Source organism: Rana temporaria, chromosome 12 (assembly GCF_905171775.1).
Source record: "Rana temporaria chromosome 12, aRanTem1.1, whole genome shotgun sequence".
Taxonomy (NCBI): Eukaryota; Metazoa; Chordata; class Amphibia; order Anura; family Ranidae; genus Rana; species Rana temporaria.
In genome coordinates, this window is record NC_053500.1 from 53,567,113 (window position 1) to 53,579,483 (window position 12,371).

General features: G+C 45.5%; 1 protein-coding gene across 5 annotated transcripts in view; it reads right to left on the reverse strand.

Moving 5' to 3' along the window:
* CACNB1 (calcium voltage-gated channel auxiliary subunit beta 1) overlaps positions 1-12,371 on the reverse strand; it is a 136,569-nt gene that overhangs the window by 67,301 nt on the left and 56,897 nt on the right. For all 5 annotated transcript variants that reach the window (XM_040330648.1, XM_040330647.1, XM_040330649.1 and 2 more), the window contains one exon: positions 11,391-11,513. In XM_040330648.1, coding sequence (XP_040186582.1) covers positions 11,391-11,513 — 123 coding nt within the window. The remainder of the gene's footprint in view (positions 1-11,390; positions 11,514-12,371) is intronic.

The following is a 12,371-nucleotide window of genomic DNA, read 5'->3' on the forward strand; positions in this document are numbered from 1 at the left end:
AGTGTCTGCTCTTAGACATGATGTTAACTTTCAAAAGTTTCACCATAAGGCCTCGTACACACGACCAAGGAACTCGACGGGCGAAACACATCATTTTGCTCGTCGAGTTCCTTGTTAGGCTGTCGAGGAACTCGGCGAGCCAATTTTCTCCATTCCCGTCGAGGAAATAGAGAACTTGCTCTCTTTTTGGCTTGACGAGTTCCTCGACAGTTTCCTCGACGAAAAATGTACACACGACCGGTTTCCTCGGCTGGTTTTTGCCGAGAAACTTGGTCGTGTGTACGAGGCCTAAAGGTAGAGGGCCATATTCTCCTAGATTTACCGCGGGCGGCGCGTAAGCCATTTACACTCCGCCGCCCCAACCTACAGGAGCAAGTGCTGTATTCCCCAAACACTTGCTCCGTACTTTGGGGCGGCGGAGTGTAAATGGCCCGGCGTAGCCACGCGTATCTCCAAGGGGGCGGCTTCTATTTAAATTAAGCGCGCCCCCGATTCTAACGAACTGCGCATGCGCCAGGCCTAAAATAGCCCAGTGCGCATGCTCCAGTTCTCGGCGTAAAACGTCAATGACGCCGACGTGTGTGTCATTGACGTAAAGTCATATTCAAGAACGACTTAGGGAAACGACGTAGCCGACGGAAAAACACGACGCGGACCCGACGCCATACTTAACATGGCCTACGTGGGACTTGCGTAAACTTACCCCTCATATAGCAGGGGTAAGTTTACGCTTACGCAAACGACGTTAGCGACGGTTACGCAACGCAAATTCGTTCGGGAATCGGCGTATCAGGCTCATTTGCATAAACAAATGAGACCTGAACGTAAACGCCATCTAGCGGCGGCCGGCGTAATTACATTTAAGATCTGACAGTGTAAGTGACTTACACATGGCGGATCTTAAGTGTATCTATGCGAAAATGATTCTAAGAATCAGTCGCATAGATACACTGGCCAAAAAAGAGAGATACGATGGAGTATCCTGAGATACGATGGAGTATCCTGAGATACTCCATCGTATCCTTACTCAGAATATGGCCCAGAATCTGTGAGGCTGTCATCCTAGCTTCACTACCTAATAAGTCACTGACCTCGACCAAGCAATTAATTAGTCAGCAAGAAAATCTGAATGGTGCATGTTTGCTACAGGTCAGTGATTCACTAAGTAGCTAAGCCATGATCAGGATGAGTTGGCAAGAGGAGTCAGCGCAAAAAAAGCCCATTGGTAGTTCAGTTGGCAGAGGCACCTGAAATGGTTACTCAAAGGATAGGCTTGAGTCGTCTGCTTTAGTAAAACATCCAATTTCTTTATTTCACCAAATAAAACATGTTTTCTGGCTTTAAACTGCCACTTCTTCAGTTCAAGGTGATACAATTTGTGTCTGTGCGTAAAAAGTTGTCATAGGGTACAATAGGTATTTAACATAAACTCAAAAGCACAGTCAGAAAACTTAAAACATATCGAAAGCAATCAAATCTGTGAGGAAGAAGTGTGCAAAATAATAAAATAAATGGTAAATCATTATTTATCTAGCCATCTAGTATCAACAGAAGGCTGCACATTCCAAATATGATTTATTGCTACTATAACACAAAAAAAGTGTATCTATAGCCAACATTTTTATTGTGTTAGATTTGGATAAGTTACAGAAGGGTAAAAAGCTCTGTCGGGATTTAATTATGTAAACACAAATGAGTCTTGACATGCCCACTGGAAAATAATGCAATTGCATTTCTGAATGAAAAGGATTGCGTAAAACTTAAACTAATTGTATAGTCTTGATTTTTTTTTTCTATAAAAATAACAAAAATCCAAACATGGATTTACACAGAGCAGCCCAGATCCTCCTCTTCTCAGGTCCCTCTTCTGTGATCCTGGCTCCTCCCTCTTGTTGAGTGACCCCACAGCAAGCAACTTCCTATAGGGGCACCCGAGCTGAGTCACAGCTCCTTAAAGCGGGAGTTCACCCGAAAAACAATTTTTAACATTAGATTCATGCTCATTTTGTGAAGGGGAATCGGGTAGTTTTTTTTTAATCGAAGCAGTACTTATCGTTTTAGAGAGCGATCTTCTCCGCCGCTTCCGGGTATGGTCTTCGGGACTGGGCGTTCCTATTTGATTGACAGGCTTCCGACGGTCGCATCTATCGCGTCACGAGTAGCCGAAAGTAGAACGTCGGTGCGGCTCTATACGGCGCCTGCGCACCGACGTTCGGCTACTTTCGGAAAATCGTGACGCGATGTATGCGACCGTCGGAAGCCTGTCAATCAAATAGGTACGCCCAGTCCTGCAGCCCATACCCGGAAGCGGCGGAGAAGACCTATCTCTAAAACGGTAAGTACTGCTTCGATTTAAAAAAAAACACCCGATTCCCCTTGACAAAATGAGCCTCGATCTAATGTTAAAAAATATGTTTTTGGGTGAACCTCCACTTTAAGTCCATTTACACACGGAGCTGCGGTTTGGCCCACACCCTCTCTTCTGATTGGCTAACTGACTTTGATTGACAGCAGCAGGAGCCAATGGCGCTGCTGTTGTGTCTCAGCCAATCAGGAGGGAGAGTCTTAGATGGCTGAGGCAGTCGTGCACATCGCTGGAGAGAGATGGGGCTCAGGTAAGTATTAGGGGGGCTGCTACACACAGAAGGCTTTTTATCTTAACTAGGGTTGTTCCGATACCGATACTAGTATGGCAGTGCCCTGAGATTTGGGTGCAGTGCCATGAGATTTGGGTGCAGTGCCATGAGATTTGGGTGCAGTGCCATGAGATTTGGGTGCAGTGCCATGAGATCTGGGTGCAGTGCCCTGAGATTTTGGTGCAGTACCATGAGATTTGGGTGCAGTGCCATGAGATCTGGGTGCAGTGCCATGAGATCTGGGTGCAGTGCCATGAGATTTGGGTGCAGTACCCTGAGATTTGGGTGCAGTACCCTGAGATTTGGGTGCAGTGCCATGAGATCTGGGTGCAGTAGCCTGAGATTTGGGTGCAGTAGCCTGAGATTTGGGTGCAGTGCCCTGAGATTTGGGTGCAGTGCCCTGAGATTTGGGTGCAGTGCCCTGAGATTTGGGTGCAGTGCCCTGTGATTTGGGTGCAGTACCCTGAGATTTGGGTGCAGTACCATGAGATTTGGGTGCAGTACCATGAGATTTGGGTGCAGTACCATGAGATTTGGGTGCAGTAGCCTGAGATTTGGTGCAGTACCCTGTGATTTGGGTGCAGTACCCTGAGATTTGGGTGCAGTACCATGAGATTTTGGTGCAGTACCCTGAGATTTGGGTGCAGTACCCTGAGGTTTGGGTGCAGTACCCTGAGATTTGGGTGCAGTACCATGAGATTTGGTGCAGTACCCTGAGATTTGGGTGCAGTACCATGAGATTTGGTGTGGCACGTATTTCAAGGGTAGTGCATGCACTACTTTTTGTGCAGTCTGCTGCGATTTGCAGCCTATCCAAATGAATGGACTGCCAAATCGCACTGCAGAAGATAACACAGGATTCACACAGGAACGTGGGCCCCAGTCTTGTTTGATTCTGGTGTGAACCAGCTCTGATCGAAAATGTAAAACAGAAGAACTTTATAAGCTCACGGCATTACTCATGAATTTTAAATATGCTCTGACTAAGTGCCAGTTTCTATTTGCTCACTAGCAACTTCTCACTTCTGGGAAAGAACTGCAAGGTTGAAGAGAAGAATATGTTAAGCTCTATCTATCTATGTGTCTATCTATCTAATAAAATGGAACTTTAGTCAGAAAATTAAGCTGTACTAGATCACTTTAGGCTGTCCCTTTTTGCAGGTATAGCTATATAAAACATTACAAATAAGTGCCTATACTGTTAAAATCCAGTAATACACTGCCTTACCCTGCTCTGCTCATGCTCAGTTGCCCTCCATTTTTCAGCACTTTGCCTAAAATCACAGCCACTAGAGGCTGATCTGCTGACATCCTAAACATTTACTGCTGCTCAGGGGCTCTGGACTTCAGTAAAATGGCAACCTCCAGCAAGAAGAAACAGGAGCAATGCTCGGGGCAATTTGCATCGCACACTAATTTTGGTAGCAGAATTATTATTGTGGAATGTATGTTCTTTGCTAAAGAACCTCATTTTTTATTAGGTTGTTATGGGTAAAGTTCTGATTTAAATTGTAATTAAAGGCAAAACTTTCATTCTAGTTTAGAGTGGAGAGCGATTAAAACACCTGTCAGGATTTGTATTGCTGTCTGTAGCTCTGTTAGGATGATTCACTCTATTTGTCCCGTTTGCCATTATCACTGAAGATAAAAAAGTAAAAGAAAACCCCACATTGTGAGTTGTCACCAGAACAGGAACAGAGGGGGAAATCTTTCAACGGGGACACTAGTTCTGGTGACAAGCAGGAATTGCCTCACTTCTTGCTTTGGCTATGGGACAGTGAAGACAAATCACTGCAATGACACATCATTAGCAAAAAACTCACAAGTATTACAACCCTCCCTTAATTTAACCACTTGCCGATCAGCCCCTGGCGGCAGGTTGGCTCTCCTTCAAGAGCCAGAGCAGCCGCGCGCACGCACTGCGTGCCAGGGGACCCGACGTGCATGGCCGCCAGGCGCAATCGCCGCCGGCCACCCGCGATAGCAGGCACGAGAACCAGAACTGTGATTTGTGTATGTAAACACACAAATCCTCGTTCTGATAGGGGAGTAGAGACAGATCTGCTGTTTGCAGTAATTGCGAACAGCAATTTGTCTTCTCCCCCAGTCAGTCCCCTCCCCCCACAGTTAGAAACACTCACAAGGTAACACATTTATCCCCTTGATCGCCCCCTAGTGTTAACCCCTTCCCTACCAGTGACATTTATACAGTAAGCAGTGCATTTTTATAACACTGATCGCTGTATAAATGTCACTGGTCCCAAAAATGTTCAAAAGTGCCCGATCTGTCCGCCGCAATATCGCAGTCCAGGTCATTAAGGGGGCAAATCCTTCCAGGGCTGAAGTGGTTAAAATAAAAAATAAAGAAAACATTCTGCCTTTAGTTCTGCTATAACTCTCTTTCTACTTTGTTCTATGTCTCTACTCTCTATTTCCCTATTTATCTCTAAGCTATAACATAACAGTAAATCACTATATTGATTCTCTTTGGCACATATAATGACATTGATTCTTGTTTTGCTCTCTTACCTGTCTTGCATGAGGTCAATTATCACACGAAATATCAATCCCGCTACATATATTATTGCACCCCACAATAAATTCTCCTCTTACTCTTAAAAACAGTAGGAACATTACCCATGAACTCCTCATTTACTCTTTTAGGGCTCATTGAACATACAGTGAGGGGAAAAAGTATTTGATCCCCCACTGACAAAGAAATGATCAGTCTATAATTCTAATGGTCGGTTTATTTTAACAGTGATAGACAGAACAACAAAAATATCCAGAAAAACGCATTTAAAAAAAGTTATAAATTGATTTGCATTTTAACCACTTAAGGACCTGCTCACGCAGATATACGTCCTTTTTTTAAAGATGGATATCTCGGTAACGGCAGCAGCTGCTGCCACAACCAAGATATCCATCTTTAGCGTGAGCGGTCCTGTAAATGGTAATGGTGGTCTCCGCCGCTTACCGGAGCCGTCGGTAGCGGCAGAGGCGATCGGGTCCTTTCTCGTGCTGTGCGGGATGCGAGTGAGGGCAAGATGGCCCCCACCCGTCCCCATAGCATAGCAGGGCGGAAGTGACGTCAAAACGTTAGTTCCGCCCATGCTTCTTAAAGCAATATTTTTTAAATGTCGTTTTTTCAAATGACAACATTTTTTTTATTTTTTTATTTCGTCATTGGTTTCGGCGTAACTAGTCATTTGCATATTCTACGCCGACCGCAATGGAATCGCCACCTAGCGGCCGGCCTAGAATTGCAGCCTAAGATCCGACGGTGTAAGTCAATTACACCTGTCGGATCTTTGGGAGATCTATGCGTAACCTGATTCTATGAATCAGGCGCATAGATACGACGGCGTATCAGGAGATACGCCGTCGTATCTCTTTTGTGAATCTGGCCCACCTTTTCTTGTTCCACAGAATTTCTCAACAATTGAATTACCCAGATATTTTCCATGTACATGTTGTGCAATCGGTTTCTGTTATTATGTCCTTTCCATGCTCCAAAACTTTTATTTGCAATTGGTGAATTGTTTTGCTTAATTATTTCATAAGTCATACACACTGGACAACATATGCAGTTCATAAATGAATGTATCTGTAAGGTTTGTTGGTTTTATGAATCCCTTGTTACGCTCGTGTAGATGCATGCTTTCCAATGACCACATTTGTGAGTGTTTCACCGCCAGAGGTAATTGTTTTCTTGTAGCTTACTTTTATGTTTACCTATTTTTATCTATAGGTTTGTGCTCGGATGTAATGGAAATACCCGGTATGATTGTTCTTGGAACAGTGAAGGCAAATATAAAAAAAAAAAAAAAAATTCACAGAGCTAGGCTGACTTATCGGAAACGTTTTTTTTATTTCTGTCTGTGTCCCTGCTGGTGAGATTAACCCTCTCTATGATGATGTAGAAACATACAAAATACAAAATTGTACATTTTTTACCAGAACAGTAATATGTTGGCAAAAAACTTTTTGCTCTGCTATCCCCCCCCCCCAAAATTAAAGTGGTTTTAAACTCGTTTTTATAAGTTTTACCTACAGGTAAGCCCCTATACAGCCGCCGGACGTTGCCGAATTTTAAATCTCCCGGGAGTGACGTCATCGCCGCTCCAGCCAATCACAGCGCTGGAGCGGCGATACCCGGAAGACACGCCGAGTCAAGATGATATCTCGCTCAGGGTGGACCAGGTGAGTTCCCTACACCTCGTTTTGAGGTAAGTACATTCATAATGAGCTAATATGTGGTGCATACCAGCTCATTATGGCTTTTACTTTTCAGGTGAACAAAAAAAATTTTTTTGCGGGTTTACAACCGCTTTAACTTAAACAAATCTATGTCAGCTGCCAACACTAGGTAACACTTCTCACACATGCTTATAAATACAATTAAACCAAAAATAGTGTAGCACTAATAATCCTAAGAGCCGGTTCACGACTTGAAGTCGCCCCAAGCCGCGTGGTTCAGAAAATAAATGGAAGTGAATGGAGCCGTCTTAATGTACACTACTGAAGTCACTCCAACTTCAGAAAAGGTTTCTGTACTACTTCAATCCGATGTCTAGGCGACTTGTACCCATTGATTTCAATGGAAGTCGCCTCCAAGTCTGATCCCTGTCTTAACTGAAGCAACAATACAGGAAGAGAAAATTGTTTTCTCAGACAAACCCCTCCCACAGAGCTGATTGTTTTTTGATTGGCCACTGGAAAGTCGCCTGTCCTGGAGGCGACTTGAAGTCGCCTTGTAAGTCGCCCCAAATTGCGCTGTGGTGCGCGCTCTGGTCGCGTCCAAGTCGCCTTGCAAAGAGTCATGTTGCCCATTTATAAACATAAATGTTATATAAATAAATTGTCCATATACATCAAAATCTCTTGTGCGAATTCTACAATTGTATTCAATTGTGGGTATAAACTCGCGTTCACTCAACTTTTCCACCCTTTGTGAAAGACACCAGTTGTGCTCTCACCTTGTGTTTATGACCCTTCTGTATAATGCAAGGTCATAAAAAGCGTGTCCCCTTTAATGACATCCTCTATGCTCCAACACCTTTTCTCCAGAACCACTCTAAAGAGGCTTCTGGTCTCCTTAAATCGAATCCTCTATCTCCAGCAAACTTCCTTGATCCTCCTTCCCCCAGGATATGATGTCAGAGAAAGACAAAAGCTACATTACCATATTACCAAAGGCAGTCCCGCAGTCCCCGACTTACGAACGTCCGACTTACGAACGACTCCTACTTACGAACGGGCCTCAATTCCGGCTGCTTGTGCTCCACGATGGTCCTGGATACCTCCGAGCAGCTATCTTGCCACATTCCAATCTGCAGTACTTCATGTACTGCATGGCCAGAAGAGCCACATCCCTGCACAGGCAGAAGCTGGAACATCTCACATCCCTGCACAGGCAGAAGCCGGAACATCCCACATCCCTGCACAGGCAGAAGCCGGAACATCCCACATCCCTGCACAGGCAGAAGCCAGAACATCCCACATCCCTGCACAGGCAGAAGCCAGAACATCCCACATCCCTGCACAGGCAGAAGCCGGAACATCCCACATCCCTGCACAGGCAGAAGCCGGAACATCCCACATCCCTGCACAGGCAGAAGCCGGAACATCCCACATCCCTGCACAGGCAGAAGCCGGAACATCCCACATCCCTGCACAGGCAGAAGCCAGAACATCCCACATCCCTGCACAGGCAGAAGCCAGAACATCCCACATCCCTGCACAGGCAGAAGCCGGAACATTCCACATCCCTGCACATGCAGAAGCCGCAACACCCCACATCCCTGCACTGGCGGAAGTTACACTTACAAGCTTGTGCTCCATGATGGTCCTGGATACCTCCGAGCAGCTATCTTGCCACATTCCAATCTGCAGTACTTCATGTACTGCATGGCCAGAAGAGCCACATCCCTGCACAGGCAGAAGCTGGAACATCCCACATCCCTGCACAGGCAGAAGCCGGAACATCCCACATCCCTGCACAGGTAGAAGCCAGAACATCCCACATCCCTGCACAGGCAGAAGCCGGATCATCCCACATCCCTGCACAGGCAGAAGCCAGAACATCCCACATCCCTGCACAGGCAGAAGCCAGAACATCCCACATCCCTGCACAGGCAGAAGCCAGAACATCCCACATCCCTGCACAGGCAGAAGCCAGAACATCCCACATCCCTGCACATGCAGAAGCCGCAACACCCCACATCCCTGCACTGGCGGAAGTTACACTTACAAGCAGTGTTCCGACTTACGAACAGATTCCACTTACGAACAAACCTACAGTCCTTATTGCGTTCGTAAGTCGGGGACTGCCTGTACAGCTTTATTTAAAGCGACACTAAAAGGTTTGTTTTAAAAAAATAAAATAACAAACATGTCATATTTACCTCCACTGTGCAGCTCGTTTTGCACAGTGGCCCCGAACATCCTCTTATGGGGTCCCTCGGCGGCCCTCGCGGCTCCTCCATGCATTAGATAACCCCCTTGGAGAAGCGCTCTCTCTCTCAGGGGTTATCTTGCAGGCACACTCCATAGATGCCGAGTGTATGACTCGGCCCTGCTCCCCGCGTCCTTGGATTGACAGCAGCGGGAGCCAATGGCTGCACTGTTATCAATCTATTCAAAGCCTGGACTCCGCTGAGAGGAGGACACCGAGGATGTGCCGAGGAGATGAACAGTCTCGGGTAAGTAAAACATAGGATGGATGCCTTAAGGTGAAAGCATAGGATGCCTTAAAGCGGAGGTCCGGTAAAAAAAATAAAAAAAAATTTAAAGTCAGCAGCTGCTAACACTGTAGCTGCTGACTTTTAATAAGGACACTTACCTGTCCTAGTTGCCAGCGATGTCGGCCCCCGCCGAGGCCGTTTCTCGATCCTGGCAGCTCCAGGCGCCGCCATCCACAGTAAGGGAAACAGGCAGTGAAGCCGTGCGGCTTCACTGCCCGTTTCCTACTGCGCATGTGCGAGCAGCGCGGCACTTTGTGAATGGGCCGGCTGCTTTCTGGGATACACACAGTTTATTTTTATTTTTTTTTAGATTTTTGGAGGAAATTTTTTTTCAGGGTGGAACTCCGCTTTATGGTGAAAAAACACAAACCTTTACAACCTCTTTAAATCACTTCTTGAATTACACCCACATTTAAAAGTGCGCACCGCCATATAGCAGCTAGAAAGCAACAGTACCGGTATTCCATTCAGCTATTCAGATACAGCACTTCCGGGGTTCTGCACAATGCATAAGCGCACCATCATATAGCAGCTTAAAAGTAACACTTTCAGTATTCCGACTGGCTTTCAGGTACCATACTTATGGGTTCCGGGCAATGCACACTATATAACAGTTAGAAACTAACACTGTTGGCATTCCAGCTGGCTATACAGATACCACACTTTAGAGTTCCATGCAATGCATAAGCACACCCCCATATAACAGCTAGAAAGTAACACTGTTGGCATTCCAACGGGCTATTCAGATACCACACCTCTGAATTTCTCCTGAGGAAGTAACCTATCTTGGTGACGAAACACGTTGGTCAGGGCTTTTGGATAACATCAGCATGGAACCAGGAAGTGCGGTATCTGAATAGCTAGTTGGAGTACCGGCAGTATTTATTTCTAAAGCAGTTGTTATATGGTAAGCACTATGTAGCTTTTGTCTTCCTTCTGACATCATATTCTGGTGGAACAGAGGATCAAGGAAGTTTGCTGGAGGATTAGATTTTAGGAGACACATGTTTTTTATGACCTTACATTATACATTAAGATCATAAAAACAAGGTGAGAGCATTGAATACAATTAATGATTGTACAATTAGGAGATTTTGATGTATATGGACAATTTATTTATACAACATTTATGCTTATGGGATATATTTATTGTAAGGATAAGGGATTATTAGCACCACACCATTTTTAGAGATTAATCTCACCAGAACAGGAAGTAAAGGGTAAATATATTGCAATGGGGACTTGGCACTACGGTGACAACTGTCAATTAGATGATATGCCCACAGTTTGTAGAGATTTACACTTACCTTCTGCCATGTCCCACAAAGTGAGGGCAAATCTCCTTAAAGCGGGGGTTCACCCTAAAAAAAAAAATGTTTTTGTCTACCATGCCATCCAGCATACTAGCATGAGCTACAGTATGCCTTTATTTTATTTTTTTGCGCCGTACTCACAGTTTAATCCATTAGTTAAGTTTCAGACTCCCCGCGGGGAGTAGGCGTTCCTATGAAGAGGGGAACATGATTGACGGCCGGCTATGGCACGTCACACTTCCCGAAAATAGCCGAAATAGGACTTGGCTCTTCACGGCGCCTGCGCAGTCAGCTCCTAGTCTGTGCGGAGGCGCCGTATAGCGCCGTGAAGAGCCGAGTCCTACTCCGGCTATTTTCGGGAAGCGTGACGCGCCATAGCCGGCCGTCAATCATGTTCCCCTCTTCATAGGAACGCCTACTCCCCGCGGATAGTCTGAAACGAAACTAATTGATTAAACTGACTACGGCGCAAAAAAATAAAAAAATAAAGGCATACTGTAGCTCACGCTAGTATGCTGGATGGCATGATAGAAACTTGTTTTTTTAGGGTGAACCTCCGCTTTAATGAGATATAGGCATTAAAAAAACAAAGGCTATAGATATATATTGTATTTACATGTATAGCACAAATACACATCTGTTATAATCAGATTATAATATCATCAGCTTGCCCCTCTTCTAAGCCCATATATTACCTCCTTGATGTGAAGGAAGTCTTTGGGATCAAAGTTGATGGACATTCCCTGTACAGGAGCGTCGTCCCCAGCAGCCGGGATGTATCCCACATTCGTCCGGACAGCAAAAGCAACAGGCTTGGTCTGTAAATAAGCATAGGTTACATGTCTTTATTTGAAGGAGAACTCCAGGGGGGATAAAACTGCCAGTAAATCTACTACTACCTAATGGTCAGAGGTGCATAGATTCTTCTTTTCAGTTATGAGATGGAGGGGTGTCTGTGCTGAACATTGTAAACTGGTGCCTATAAGGTGGGTGCAGGTTTCCAGTCATGGGAGGAGGCGCAGGCACTGCTGACCTGGGTTGCAGTTCCATGTCATGTACTATCTGTCCTCTTGGTCATGGTAGACCATAGAAGGTGCTCTTTAATCTATATCAGCAGTAGTCAGACATCTATAACTGGAAAAGGGGCAGATTTGTTTTCTGTATTCTGCAAAAAAAAACCTGGTTGATCCTGCTTTTCTCTATCTCCACCTTCTGTTCGTGTCTCTAATTCAGCTAGGGATTTTGCAGCTGTGGTGGCAACTCTGCACATGCTCAGTTTTCAGTGACATCTGAGCAGCTTATGTGACTATAGAGTAGGGTGACCAGACATCCCTGTTTTCAGGGGACAGTCCCCGGATTGAGGACACTGTCCCCGGACCAAGTCTGTCCCCGGTTTTGTCCCCGGATTGGATTTGAAAAGGGGCTGGGGCAATTTCAAAGATATTCAGTAAAGAATAAAAAAAAGTTCTGAATTACACACTCCGGCTCTGCCGCTCCTACTAGCTTAGGCTGGTGTATGTTTTTCCATTATCTGTGCCCCTTTCTGATGATCATGTGCTGGTCGGAGCGGAGGGACTATTTCTTCAGTTTCGGGTGCATGCCCATCCAGCTCCACTCGCATGTTCTTCTGCCTTGGCTCAAGTCCCGGCCAGCCGCCTGCCTGTTTATCTCCTTGC